The following is a 16,106-nucleotide window of genomic DNA, read 5'->3' on the forward strand; positions in this document are numbered from 1 at the left end:
TATTATTCTTATAGGCTGATATTATATGACATTATTCTTCCATTGTATATATATATATTAATTATTGTACATAGATTCATTTTTATTTTTAGTCACTTATATATCCTGTATAAATACTCTTCATATTGGAATATATGAATTAATGTGCAATTTTTTTAAAGACTCACTAAAGATATTGAATATTTTTGAAAAAACTTCTCAATAGATTGATTGAATGATAAAGTATTGATTCTTTTTTATTAAAAAGAATAAACTTGGAAAACCAAAGTGAAAGTTTGAGTGATAGCATGTCATGGATCACTTGATTCATAATTGCGAAAATCAATGAGATATATAAACAAAATAAATTGTCAATATGTTCTTCTTTAAACATCTTCTTTGGAGTTAATGATACTGCTTTAGTTATTCAAGTTCTTCTCACAAGAGATTTCTAATACATAATTATTTAGAGAATAGTAAATGAGAAAAAGAAAATTGTAGTGCTTATTTTGATTTATTTAGAAGACCATTTCTTCCCAAATCAAATAATTAGTGAATACAAAATGTAGAATTTAGGTTCTTATTATTGAAAAACAAAATGCCAAAAAGTAAAAAGAAAGAAAGAAAGAAACAACATGAAGAAATCCAAAACCCATATAATCAATTAAGAAAATTTCAAATTTCACATCATATATTATTACAACACACATCACTCCATTTTATAAGAGTACATATTCCAAAAAGAATTTACAAAAAACGTTAAAGGAATAGTAGCTAAAATTTGTTTTAACAATTATTCAACTTGAAGTGCCTCTAACATTTTCCATAAATATAACCTTGATTTTTTTTAATGACACCACAACATCAGCCATCGAAAGTCGTGCCTCAGGTAAGTCATGGCAACAATTCAATGCTAGCTCAAAAACTAATGACATATAAGGTAATATATTACAAATATTTTGATGTTCTTTGAGTAGCAAATTGGCATCTAGAATATTGGTGATTGAATGTGGTGTTGATTTGCTAACCCAATGCTTCAAACTTAATCCTTCAACAAACATCTCATCCGTTGGCTTCTTCCTTGTAAACATTTCCATTAGTAAAATACCATAACTATACACATCTCCTTTGACAGAAACAACTCCTTCTGATCCATACTCTGTTGAATAGTTAACAAACAAATTTTTAGAAATAAAATGGTCTAAAATTTTATAAAGCATAACAAACAAAAGAACATATCAATAAGTCCAGAAAATTTTATTATACCATTACCTGGAGCCATATAGCCAATTGTAGCCAAAGTTTTGGTATAAATTTCTAGTTGTCCTTCACTAAACAATCTAGCAATACCAAAATCACTAAGATGAGCCACCATATCTTCATCTAATAAAACATTGCTTGGTTTCACATCACAATGAACAACTAGTGTAGAAGAACTATGGTGAAGGTATTCCAAAGCAGCTGCCACATCAATCATTATGTTCAACCTTTGCAAGACATTTAAACAATAGTTATGAGAGTATAACCATTTGTCAAGACTCCCATTTTCCATGAATTCCATTATTAGAGATTTGAAATGATCATTTGAGCAACAACTGATGATCTTAATGAGATTGCGATGGCGTAAATTGCACATGGCAACACATTCAATATCAAAACTTCTTAATGCTTCTTCCATTTCTACCTTAAATACTTTGACAGCAACTATTTTTGAGTTTGGAAGAGTTGCTTTGTATACCAATCCAAAACTTCCAAAGCCAAGAAGATTACTCTTATCAAATCCATTTGTTCCCTGCCAGAGCTCATAATAGGATATCCTAGTTGGAATGTCAAAATCTATTAAATCCCTGTTGGTTGAATCATTAACATGATCTCTCTTACACTTTAAAAAGACAATGCCTAAAACAACCAAAATGACAACCATGCATATGATAGGCAATGAGCACTTTATCAATAGCTTCACTTTATTTGATATGTGCTTGTGTTCTTCCCTACATGGGTGAACTTGTAATAGGGACTTCCCACAAAGACCATTATTCATCATAAAAGATTCAGCAGTGAAATTCTGAAACCGCCCCCTACTTGGAATTTCTCCATGCAATAAATTATAAGAAAGATTAATGTGTTGAAGATGAACTAATAACTCTAAGGATTTTGGAATCACACCAGACAAGTAATTATGAGAAAGATCCATGGACTCCAAACTTACCATGCTACCAAGTGATTTAGGAATATGCCTTTGTAATTTGTTTTGGGCCAATGATAAGCTTATCAAAGTTTGCAAGCCACCCATAGTTGTAGGGATGCTTCCTGAAATTTGATTTCGTGACAAGTTCAATAATATAATTGTTCTCAAGTTTGATACCTCTGGTGAAATTGTCCCACTCAATGCATTGGAGGACATGTCTATTGCCAAGATATCTTTGAGACTCCAAAGGGAAGAGGGTATATGAGAAATCAATTTGTTAGAGCTCAAATTCAACTTCCGTAAAGAAGTATTCCCAAGGCATCTTGGAACCACTCCTGAAAACATGTTGTTGGCAAGATACAATTCACTTAGACTTTTGAGTTGACAAAGTTCATCTATAATGGACCCTTGCAATCCATTGCTGCTAAGACTTAAGTATTGGAGGCTATGTAATTTGCCAATTGTATGAGGAATCAACCCATTCAAATCATTCCCATCCACAGATAATTGTATCAAGTTTGACAGATTTCCGAGCATATTAGGTATAGCTTCATTAAATTTATTCAATGACAAATCTAATGAAATGAGCTTAGAAGCATTTGATATGCTGTTTGGAATTTGTCCAGTTAGTTCATTCCCCGTCAGCCGTAGTTCTATTAAGTTGGGAAGGCCCATTCCTAAATATGATGGGAGAAGACCAGAGAGCGAATTAGAGTCAAGGCGTAAGCTTGTCAATGTTGAAATGTTGAATATATTAAAAGGAATGGGTCCACTCAAATAGTTTATGGCCATAGATAACACTTCAAGTTCAGCTAAACTGCCCATTTCCTTGGGTATAAAACCTGGAAACACAGAAAAAGATAGCTAACAACACTTCCTAGCCACTCAATGTTGCTTGCATAATATATGTATATATATATTATAACATAAAAAACTCAATATATTTTTTTTAGCCAAAATTTACATATGTATTATAACATAAAAAACTACACATATGTTAGTAGTTCAAGAGCTTAAATATTTGCGTTTTGCTAATTAATTTTGCATAATTAAGTATGTTTTTAAAATAAAAAATAGGGAAATCATAAACTATGTTTGAGATCCATGATTATAGAAGATTTATTTTAAAATTGAAGTTTTTATTTTGTAATTGTTGAATAGTTATTAATAGGAAATCAATAAATTTGTGAAATAAAACAAAAACTATTGAAAATTTTGAAAATGAAAACTAAGCGGGGAAAGGATGTACTGTTTAATAAAGGGAGAAAACATAGTTTTAAAGTTAATAAGAGCAAGATAAAATCTTTTCAATGTTGACACACTTGGAAATGGAAGAAAAAAAAGATGGGCAATAACATTTCCTTTTCTGGTGCTTGCATAATATATATATGTATATATATATGGCAAAAAAACAATACATATGCCATGTATCGGGAAATTCTTATTGTAATTGTTTAATAATTATTTGATTGGAAATTATTAAATTTATAAAATAAAACAGAACTATTGAAAATTTTTAAAAATAAAATTAAACTACTTTTGGGCTGGTTTTTTTTTTTGGTACAATTGAAGTGAGAAATTATCAAGTATACTTTTCTTAATTCAAATAAAAAAGTTCCACATCATACATAATAAGTCCACTTGTTCCATTTAAGAATAATAAAACTTTTAGCCACTCAAGTTTATGTCTGTTATTCATTTGGTTCCTCAAATTTAATTTTATAAATTTAGTTTTTTATATTTTTTTTAAAATTATTGTGTTAGTCCTTTAAGTTTTAAAACACAAATAAGCTCTTAAATTACTCTATTTATGTAATATATGTTGATAACATGGCATGTATAGGTACCTAAATGGAAAAAAAATAGTGCTTAAATAAGTTTAATTTTTATCAATCTAGTCATTTATGCTGCATTTTGTCTTTTTTTAAAAAAAAAATTTCTGTCTATTTTTTCCTACATAAATAATTATACTTCTTTTTATTAATTTATTGTCATTAATATTTTATTATTTATGTCAGCAAATTTTAATAGCATTATCTCCTCTTTAAATAATAAAAACTAATCATTAACTGAGGCAAACATATGGAGCCAAATCAATAAAAATTAAACTTAAAAAACCAACTTGATAATTGAAGCAAATTTAAGGGACTAAAATTCCATTATTCCTATTATAAATATAAATATATATATATATATATATACATCTCTCTGTGTGTATGTATGTATGTATTTTGCAACATCTTTTAATTTCAAACTAGATAATTGTTCAAAACTTATAATAAGAAAAACTTTCATTTGAAAAGTTTTATTAATTTTCTAGAGAATTGAAGGTGCGGAACAATTCCTCTTTAAACATTAATGAATTAAAGTGAAACAATCTAATTATTTGTCTGACTATTGAAAACATCTCGTACTCTGGTTCATTAGTTTTAGCTCAAATATGGTTGAACTAGCGTTTTTGGGCGGCATTTAATTTTTGTAATTTACTTCAATATTATAATTTGTAATTTATTTTGCATACGTATTTAAATATTTTTTATATAATGAATAAGAAAAATGCAACTCCAAAATTGTCTGTATTTTAATGTATTTATATAAAATTTACTTTATCATACAAAAACTATCAAATATTACTAAATCTAGCATGTTTAAGAATATGTCTTAAACTTACGTAAAATATAACAAAAATAATTTGAAGTAATAGTCGTTTCAACCACAGAAGATTTAATGAATATGCAAGATTAAAAAAATTGAAAAAATTAAAAAGAAGTAAGTTAAGACAGATAAAAAAAATGTCTTCTTAAATAAGTGGAGAAAAAATATAAAATTAAAGTTATTAGGAGACGCATAAAATTTTACAACAAAAGCAATGGAATTTTAGATTTACTCCATTTCAATATGAATGAACAAGAAGAAATCATGAATGAAATGTTGATAAACAAAATCCTATTTTAGATTTACTCCATTCATAAAAGAGATTAAAAAATGGAAACATAAATATAAGTACATCATACATACCTGTAAATGAGTTACCATCCAAATACAATTTCTTTAAAGATGTGCAATTACTTATTGATTTTGGAATGCTTCCCTCTAATTGATTACTGTCAACATCAAAGATTTCTAGTAAAGGGAGTTGTTGGCACAATTCTTCTGGCAAATTACCATTTAGATGATTCATGCCAAGGTTAACCACTCTCAAAGAAGACATGTTCCAAATAAATGAAGGAATTCCACCTAAACAAAGTACAAAATGTTTGTTTGTTGTTAGTATGCATAAGACTGGTAATACCCCAAATTCTCACACAACGATATAAATAATACATGGAAATTTGATCATTAAAGGCCTAACATTAGTAGAAAATATACAATAACCTTTTTGCAGCTACCTCACGTAAAAATTAAATGGATTTTTGTAAGAGCCATGTGTGCAACAACTTTTCTTGACATAAAAATTAGAAGTTAGTGGTTAATTAAGAAAAATGGATCGCATTAAATGTATCAAGTATACTATAAGTTTTACTCTTAAAGTGGTTTCAATCAAAATTTTTGCTAACGATATAGAATAATCATAATAATAAATGAAAAGTTTGTCAAAGAATAAAAGTAAAGAATGGGTAGATTGAGCATACCTGTAAAAGAGTTGTACTGCAGTTGTAATTTTTCTAGCAATGTCTCATTTCCAGCTAGTATTGGAAGATTACCATTCAAATTGTTTTTGGCTAAAACTACATTTCTTAGAGTAGAAATGCTAAAGAGAGACAATGGAATTTCACCTGTTACAATTTAAAAGTGAACAACTAAAATTACATTAAAGTAAGATATGATAGTACAAGACTCTGATTAATCATTTAACACTAAATTGATCTTGGAGAGAATAAAAACAAGATAATGATAGAATGAAACAAGAAAGCTATATGAAACTATATTAATTGATGGCCATTTTTTAGGAGTCAAGAAATTAATCTGACAATGATAAATAGAATAAACACACACACATATACACAAAGATTTCCACCAGGCCTTGGCCCGAGATTTCTTTCTTCTTTTTATATATAATCGATACTGTCCATAATGTTAGATATGAGGTTAAATCAGATAATAATAGTTGTCACAAAAATATTACCATATGTGTGTCTATGATTTTCATATTTGTAATGAATTAAATAATTCATAAAAAACTACACACCCACATGAATAGTGTTGGGAAACATCTAACTAGTTTGATAGCAAAATTAAAAATTCTATCTTAGAATATTAATAGCGAATGTATATTAAAAAATATTTCAATATTCATGAATATGTATGAACATATCGAGGATATAATAAACTTTAAACATTCCATTTGATCAAAAAAGTATAAAACATTCCAATTATCACTTGATGTATATTCCCTATTGGAGCCATCCAAGGATAATGTTACCCAACAAATCATTTATATGCACATAAAATAATTCAAGTTTTGGAGGCTCAAACACATGTTTTTTTTAAGGAGAATATCAAATAAATTTATATTTTTTAGAACACCATTGAAGAATTGCTCACATTGAGAAATAACACTAACACGCTCTAATTAAATGATGATATAGAGCTCCAATTATTTTTTAAAAGCGATGACCCCTAATTGGCAAGACAAATATAACCATAGAATAAATTAGTTTTCATGTATGGGATGTGAGTGTGTGTTTTAATGTAATTCATTGAGAAATTTAGATGGATTGTCTATGTTTGTATATTAAAAAAAAAAACAAAGAAGAAAAACTTCCTTTTAAAATGAAAAATGCAAGGACTGGAAATAAGAAATAAAAGGAAAGAGAAAAGCATCAAAACCCAACCAGTTGATCATTTCTATAATCCCTATAAGATATTAAGATTAGATCGTTATGGAGAAAACAAATAATAAAAATTAATTGTTCTTAGAAGCTTTTCACCCATATGCTATAAAATCTTTCAAAGGTGTCCAGTTACTTAGTTGCATTGGGAATGCTTTTTCACAAATTGATTCAATATTTTGTTTGACTATTTCACGATTTTTTTTTCTTTAAAAAATTGTGCCCTCACCATTACATGAGTGTGTGTCATAAAAAAACACAATATGAACACACAAAATGAATGAAACGATGAAAAAAAAATCATTTCAAATTTATTTTATAGAAGATGAAAAGAACATAAACAATTAAACACGTCACAAAATGTGTTTGTTCAATATTATTTAGGTACAAATGACTTGACATAATCAACACCCAAATATAATTCTATCATTATTTAATTCATAATTGACTTTGCAATTAAATAATATAATCTAGAACTAAAAGATTTTTAAGAAAATAATAATAAATCATAAATTAATATGTAATTTAGATTATCCAAAAAAAATTGAAAATTTCATATATGTGCCTTGTAAAGCTTACTCATTTTGAAAAACTCTTCAAGAAAGTTTTAATGACAGAATAATATACATTTATTTTAAGGATAAAATCAACCCATTACGTGAATGTATAGTATGAATGAGATGATGAAAAATAAATTCTTTTTTACATTTAATTTATTGGGAGAAAAAGATTAGAAAAAAATGCACTTACACAACTACATGCCTATAAATGAGTTGGTGAACAAGTATAATTCTTTTAAAGATGAGCAGTTACATATTGATTTTGGAATGCATCCCTCTAAATAATTATCATCAACAAAGACTTCTAGTAAGGGAGTTGGTGACACATTTCTTTTGGAAAGTTAAATGATTCCTTCTGAGGTTAGCCACTCTCAAAGAAAGCAAACAAGCCTATACTTTTGGAATGAAAATATCATCAATTGAAACTTTTGGAGGAAGTATAGAATAAGCACTATATTTATCACCCACACAAAGCCGTAAAATAATATACAAAATGTCCTTGAAAGCATAAAATGAAGGGAGGCGTGCGTTAACCATAAATTGTTTGTCGCTATATCTTTTTCTATTGAAGAAGAAACGTTGAAGAAAGATGATAGAATTTCACTTATATTTTGCATTAAAGTGAGCATGTAGTTAGAAGCTCTCACAATTCTTTTTAACACTAAACAGGTATAGGTGTCATAAAAAGAATAAAAAATAAGAGATAATAGTAGAATGAAACACAAAAAGCTTTATGAAATCATATTAATTCACTTGAAATCTTCCAGGAGTTCAAAACAAATATGATGCAAATGTAGTAGAGTGAATAATAAAAAAAAATCTTTTTTACTTGAGAATTGGATATATCATCAAAATTACGTTACCACAATACTCTTCTAGTGGAGAATAGACCTACATTCCTCTGCATCATCTTTAAAGGATTATATTCAGCAAACCAAATAGATGAGTTTAGAACAAAGACAATTATAGATATTAAAACAATCTAAAATACTTTTTGAAGCCTGTCTTTTGACAAATTGTTATAAGACAATTTCAATAACTCGAGTGAAGATAAATTGTTGAAATCATTCCTGAAAATTTGTTGCCTTCAACTTAACTTATAAAATGATTTTTTTTTGTTACTTTCTCCCCTATTCATTTTAACTGTATATTTTTCTCTCTCCTCGTCATTCTTTATTATTCAACTTATTTTTCAGTATTTATCCTATTTCTTATCTCCCAAAATTTAAATTTTGTCAAATTAGACATTTATTCATTAATGAGTATATGACTAAATTTAACTTGAAAACTGCTATTTAATTTCACATAGCATAATTTTAAATTAAACATGTAGTGGAGTTTCACTCTCAACCTAAATGAATTACATGATACATTTTATTATTTGCTGATTATTGAGAATATCTCATTAGTTGTTTTGTTCTATGTTATCTAATTTCACAGAGTTTTTTGTTTGATTTCTTTAATGTTCTCGGATGGGGTGTGATATATGCAGGTCGGTGTACCATTTTTTTGTTCATTTTAATTTCAATGATTACTGTCTAACTTGGTTCGGGGGGAAAATAGCCATAATTTTTTAGCCCAAGATATGGTTAAACTAACTTCTTTTTTTTGTTGTATTGAAAACTTTGATTCAATTCCTATAACATTATATGTAATTGATTTCTATAGTTATTTATATGTCATTGTCTATTATTAAATTTTTAATTCATCTGTTTTATGATTTAAATATAAATTTTTTTTAATGAAATAATTATAATTGATTTTTGTTTTATATCACAGAATATATGAAATTAGAATAATTTAATTTAAATTTATTACTGTTATCTTTTCATATTTCGTGGGTTAATTATTTTTACCAAATTCCTATATATCTCGTAAGATGTTCTCAACTCATTCGAGAAATTAGATTTTAAGTTCCTTCAACTATGAAAAAAATGTTTATTGATTGTATATGGACTTGAAGTATGAGGCAAGGACTAATGGACCAGAAGATGTGATTATTAGGCCTGGAATATGTGGTCAGAAGATTTACTTTTAAACAATTTAAGCTTTTTTTTACAGTAATTATTGATATAAGATTATCAGAAATGATAATTACTAATGTCAATCTTCATATGATATAATTGGAATTATATTTATTAAATATATTATTTTTCTCACATCAAGCATATATGTAAATAATACTATCACCATTTTATTTTATTTTATTTTACTATGTATATGAGATTTTTTATTTTTATTGATGCAAAATAAATATTTTTCTAGCAATACAAGTGACAAAGTACATACATATTTAAAATGCATTTGATAACATGAAATGTGATAGAAAAATTAAAAACAGAAACAAGAAAAGTCTGTATATTAGAAACAAAAATTCAAAACTCATCCATGTATATAGACATATAATGGATATAATTAAAATTAATGCCTTCCAAGTTGTTTTCTATTTGTGTAATAAAAAACAAGAAAACTTGCCTTCGGAAAGAAAATGCAGGGAAATGAAAAATAAAAGGCAAGAGAGAAGCATCAAATCCAAGTGGTCCTTTCTATTATCCCTATATATCCAATTATATCATTATAGTGAAAACAAATAATGTAGATATTACAAATTATCAAAATAAACATTTCTAAAATCTTATTGTCACCTGTAAGTAATAAATCATTTAAAATATAATGCTTTTAAAGAAGTGTAGCTACGTTTTGCATTTGAAAAAGTTTCCACAAATTTAACTGATTTAAAATTTTATTTCACCATTGCATTAGTGTGTGTCATCGAGATATGTGTGTGTGAAGACAAAATGATCTCATTTCAAATTTATTTCTATCCAAGAGATTAGGAAATTATTGTTGAAATCACTCTTGAAAATTTGTTCCCCCGATTTAACTTATAAAATGATATATCTTTTTTTTTTTTTACTTTCTCTCCTAGTCATTTTAAAATTTATATTTTTCTCTCTGTTCATCATTCCTTATTTACTTATCTTCTTTTTCAGTATTTATCCTATTTAACTTCTTTTTAATTTGAAATGTATTATTTAATTCTAGAATGTATAATTTTGAATCAAACATGTAGGGCTCCTCTCTAAATGCAAATGAATTAAAATGATGCATTTTATTTATTTTCTTAGTATCGAGAATATATCGTTATGTACTTTGTTATTAATTTCAGAGTTTTGTGTTTGTTTTCTTTATTGTTACATGATAGATTGTGATAAATGTGGGTTTTGTTTACCATTTTGTTTTGTTTATATATCGTTATCTATTATAAATTTTTTCATTCCTCTGTTATAAGTTTTAAAAAATAAAAAAATAATTTTTAATGAAATACTTATTATATAAAATTATGGGGAAAAATATGAAAAAAAAAGAAAAAATACAACTATGAACTAATTTGTATGCGAGGGAAAAACTAATGTGCCAAAAGATGTGATAATTGGGCTTGGAATATGTGGGCTTACATGAAGTACTGTGATTTAAAAGAATTTCTTTAAACAAATCCAAGAGATCTAATCCAGCCCAAAAAAATTTCATAGAAGATTTACTTTTAAAAAAAATCTAAGTTTTTTATACAGTAATTATTGATATAAGATTAGAAGTAGTGATAAAAATAGTAAAGTGTCAGCTTATTAAAAAAAATTGTGAAGTGTCAATTTTGTTATGATATAATTGACATTATATTTAAAAAATTTATATTAATTTCTCATCACATCAAGCATCAATATATGTAAACACTACTGTCACCATTTTGTTTTTTTTTACTTTGCATATGAGATTTTTTTTTTTTGGTTTTTCTAAAATATAAATGTTTTTCTAGCAATACAAGAGACAAAATACATGTTAAAGTGAATTTGGCAACATAAAACATGATAGAAAAAATAAGAACAGAAACAAGAAAAGCCTATTTTAAATATATTGCTAGAAGCCTGTATATTAGAGCCAAAAATTCAAAACACATCCATGTATATAGACATATCATGGATATAATTAAAAGGTAATACCTTCCAAGTTGTTTTCTTATATTTGTAAAGAAAAAAGAAAAGGAAAGGAAAGAAAACTTGCCTTTGAAAAGAAAATGCAGGCAAAAAAAAAAGAAAAAGAAAAAGAAAAATAAAAGGCAAAGGGGAAGAATTAGGATAAACTGTCCTTTCTATTATTTTTATATTATCAAATATTACAAATCTTTTAAAATGTGCAGTTACTTGATGTTTTCTACAAATATAATTGAATTGAAATTTTATTTCACCATAATAATGTGTCTCATGAATGCACACATATAAATCCCAAGACAAAAACATGGACAATAAATGAAATGATGAAAAACTAATGGATATATTACTTCAAATTTATTTCTATTTGAGATGTTACACACCCATATGGATATGGGGTATATCTATGAACAAATTACACACTTAGCTTATAGATTTTGATATGCTTCCATCTGAATTAAAAATTCTTTCTTCACTTTCCTCTCATTTTTACAACTTCTATATATCATATATGTCACTTTATTCGTATTCACTTTGGGATTAGTTAATCTAATCAAGAGCTAATTGACATATAAAGCATCATATTCCATGCCTATAAAAGTAATCTAGTAGAATTATCAATATTCATTGGTGCGTATCAAAATGCTGGAGTAGAATTTTAAGACAATCTTATAATTAAGACTCTTACCTTTCAAGTTGTTGTTGTGAAGATATATGATTGGAGGTTGGTCACAAATTTCAATGTCACTTGGAATAATTCCTGGATTGAACATGTTATCACCTAATAATAGATATTTCAAGTCCTTGCATTGATGCCAAATGGAAGGCATTTCGCCAGACAAATCATTTTCCATTCACATAAAATAATTCAAGTTTTGGAAGCCCAAGACACACATTTGTTGGGAGACTTCCTGATAATTGATTTATTCCAACTTCAATGTGCTGTAGCACTGAACTATTAAATAATGAAGATGGTATAGAACCAACAAGTTGATTCACTCCAAGATACAACATCTTTAGTTGTGAAAGATCACCAATCTTATTGGGAATGTCTCCTTGAAATATTAGAAGGGAGCAAAAAGAGCATTTAAGTAACAATTTTATATTTTTAATAAAAATGATAAAAACATACATAGTAGTATAGAACAAACACAAATATATTCCAAATGATTAAACACAACTACAATTATTATAAAACAGGAACCACCATGGAATAAATTATTTGGATATGTAGGATTACGTATTGGGCCTATTACACTGTTTTATGCTTCAGTTCAGTTTATTATTTTACTTTGTTTCATATCACAGGATATATGAAATCAGGATAATTTAATTTAGATTTATTACTGTTATCTTTTCCGGATTTGGTGGATTAATTATTTTGGCAAATTCCTCTATATCTTGTAAGATGTATTCGACTCATTCAAGAAATCAGATTCTAAGTTCCTTCAATTAACTATGATAAAAAAAAAATCTAAGAAACACATTGAAATCTGATTTGGCCTTTGCTTTTCATCATTCCTATCAAAACAATTTGTTGGGAGACTCTAAAAAAATCATTTTTGCTAACTACATGCTTTTTAAAAATTAAAACTAAAATATAATTTAAATTATCCAAATCAAAATTAAATGTTCCAGATTTGTACCTTGCAAGGGTTACTCATTATTTTAAATGAAAAACAGACCATTCAAAAGTTTTTAATGAAAAGAATAATAAACATTTACTTTTAATCATTGATTTTAGATCTATTAATTTGGACTATCATTATAGCAATATTATCTTTCCCATGGTGTGTCTATTAGCTTTATAAAAAATTGGATGCCAATTTTTTTCTTTTAAAAGAGATCAGAAAGAATGCTGGCAAAACATAAAAAGAAATGTACATAAATACCAAAAAAAAAAAACAGAAATTGAGAAAAACCTAGATTCCTCCATGATAATATCCTGCCAACCTAATATAGAGCAAAGACAAATAAAGAAATTTAAAATAATCCAAACCATACCTGACAAAGTGTTATAAGACAAATGCAATAACTCAAGTGAAGATAAGTTGGAAATTGCTTGAGGAATGATTCCTGAAAGTTTGTTTCTCGATAGTTGTAAAATTTTCAAGCACTCAAGTCTTCCTATCTCAACAGGAATGGTTCCTTCAATTAAATTAGACTCCAATCTAAGTCTCCAACCTTGTTAGATTGAATAGAGATGGTGGAATAGATCCATCAAAGGTGTTATTTCGAAGATTTAAGTGCTCCAATATAGATAAATCTCCTATCCATGCTGGAACTTGTCCATGAAAGTCATTGTAGCTGAAGTTGAATAGTCTTAGTCGATGTAATCGAACTAACTCTGCTGGCATTTGACCATTCAAGTTGTTGTTACTGAGATCAAGTTCAACAAGGAATGAAAGATTTCCCAATTGTGGAGATACAGTGCCTCTAAGATCCATGCCAGCAAGATTCAAGGAATGGACCCTTCCATGATGAGCATTGCAGGTAACGCCAACCCAATTACATGGAGAAAAGGTAGACCAATTAGCTAAGAAATTGTATGGATCTGAAGTGATAGAGGATTTAAGGGCAATAAGTGCATATTTGTCGGTGGTGATGCTTGCATCAGTCCAAGCTAAGGAGGGCATGAGGCAATGAAGTAAGAAGAGGAAAACAAAGGAAGAAGGTTTCGCCATGTTTAACATATCAGTCAAAATTGTGAGTCTTGTGCATTGAGGAATTAGCACCCGTTTTATAGTTCTCTAATTCTAGTCAAGACAAGTCGTGCTAACACACGTTGCTTTGATTGATGGATAACTGAATAAATTCGATCATATTTAACAACACATTATAGAGAGAGAGAGAAGGTGGGAAAAAAGTCCATCTATAACTACGTATTAAATTGAATTGACAATATGTTTATTTTTCAATATGGGCCAAAACAGAAAGATAAAATATATTCACAATTGTTATTTAAAGATAAAATATATTTCACATTTGTTATTTAATTATATAAAGACTTTCCAATTATAAAAGTTATATAACTGGGTCTCGTGTCAATCAATTAAAAAAATTAAATAAAAATATAAGAAAAATGTCAAAATAAAAAAAAATTGTGACACAATAAAAGCCAAATTAACTTTTCCATCTAATCAAACTAAATTATAAACTATCATCCAATAATATACAGAGATTTGATTGCCAGAACTCACTTTGTTAACATTTCTAGTGAATAACGAAAGGAGTATTCTTTAATCCTATTTCTATTTCTATCAAAAGTATTCTATCCAATAAAATAGAAGAATTAATGAAATGAGTTAAGGAGACTTTTATATTATTATTTATTTTAGAGCGGTAAAAGAATTGCATGATTGAAATTTACTGTAATAACCCAAAATAAATAAAAGATAAAAGAAATAAAAAAGAGACATATATTGGAAACTAAACAAAGTTATATAAATATACTTAAGTATTAAATTTTAAAGTTTTTGAAATTATCATATGAAATTTTTTTAGATATTGTCTTATACATCGACCCAAAAAAAATCTATCTTATATCCGACAAGATCTCCTGGTATTGCAGAACAAATTTCAGCAAACATCAGGTATGTTTTCCCAAAGTGGTTAACTATATTTTATCATAATTTATGAATATTTTTCCGTTTTCTGGAGATAAAAAATATTTGTGGCTTGTGATTATCAAAAAATTTAGAAGTGTATCAATGCTCTAATATAAGGAGCTAAATTTTCACATGTGGCGAACCAATATTTGAATTCTCATAAGAAGAAATATTCATATTTAATATCCAACCATGTCTCAAAACATGATTATTTCTAATAGGAGAATCCCAGTGCACAAAAAAATCAGAAGTGTTTTTTTAATATTTGTTTAAATTCTCAATATTTAATTTATATATCAGAAAAAATTTTATGTTTTATTTTAGCAATTATGAAAATACCCGGCCAAAGTCTTCAAACGCAGAGTGCTTCTCCTTCTAGCTTTTTTTTTTTTTTTAATTTGTGCGTGTTTTCCCTCATTCTCATCATTATACGTGGCTAATTCAATTAATAGTATGTATAATATTATAAGCTTGTAGATAATTCAAGGCACTGATATTTGCCCAAAAAAGGCACTGACTATATAATTTAATACATATGAATTTATTAAATCATAATTGTTTGATAGAAAATTTACAAGTAAATGATGACAGGCGATACATATATTCTGACTCTGAACGCATTAAAAAAAATTTAGTATTATCACTGTATTATTAATTCGGAGTCAAGTCTGTAAGGCCTTAGAGTCAGAATCAATTATGGAAACACAAATATTTTTAGATTTGTTGATATTAATTAGCCTCACATTAGTACTTTGGCCTTAAAAGAACCAATTAAAGTCAGAATCAACTATTGAAACACAAATTTTTTAATTTTTTTTAGGCTAAATTACACACAATTCCCCTAAATGTTGAACCATGCACAAAATACCTCCTTAACCTTTAAAACTTAATAATAAACCTCCTTGAGCTTTCAAGTTTATGCAAATAAGCCCTGGCATTAATTATGTACCCCC

The 16,106-nt window shown here is 27.3% G+C and overlaps 2 protein-coding genes across 3 annotated transcripts; both read right to left on the minus strand.

Annotated features, from left to right (window-relative positions):
- Positions 1-669: 669 nt before the first annotated feature.
- Positions 670-13,676, minus strand: LOC129285519 (receptor kinase-like protein Xa21). 2 transcript variants are annotated; one of them, XM_054921255.1, is made up of 6 exons: positions 13,550-13,676; positions 12,234-12,600; positions 5,800-5,943; positions 5,186-5,404; positions 1,252-3,009; positions 670-1,138 (listed from the first exon to the last, which is right to left on the minus strand). In XM_054921255.1, the coding sequence occupies exons 2-6, from the start codon at positions 12,397-12,399 to the stop codon at positions 777-779; spliced, it is 2,649 nt and encodes an 882-aa protein (XP_054777230.1). In that variant the 5' UTR covers positions 12,400-12,600; positions 13,550-13,676; the 3' UTR covers positions 670-776. The 2 variants fall into 2 exon arrangements, with proteins under 2 accessions (XP_054777230.1, XP_054777231.1); XM_054921256.1 differs by lacking the exon at positions 13,550-13,676 and having other exon boundaries at positions 1,252-2,844; positions 12,234-13,231.
- LOC129285520 (protein NSP-INTERACTING KINASE 3-like) lies at positions 13,485-14,230 on the minus strand. Its single transcript, XM_054921257.1, has one exon. The coding sequence runs from the start codon at positions 14,227-14,229 to the stop codon at positions 13,717-13,719; it is 513 nt and encodes a 170-aa protein (XP_054777232.1). The 5' UTR covers position 14,230; the 3' UTR covers positions 13,485-13,716.
- Positions 14,231-16,106: the final 1,876 nt, after the last annotated feature.

The sequence above is a fragment of the Prosopis cineraria genome, unplaced genomic scaffold (assembly GCF_029017545.1).
Source record: "Prosopis cineraria cultivar Desert tree isolate PC_DT_omini unplaced genomic scaffold, ASM2901754v1 PC11, whole genome shotgun sequence".
NCBI lineage: Eukaryota > Viridiplantae > Streptophyta > Magnoliopsida > Fabales > Fabaceae > Prosopis > Prosopis cineraria.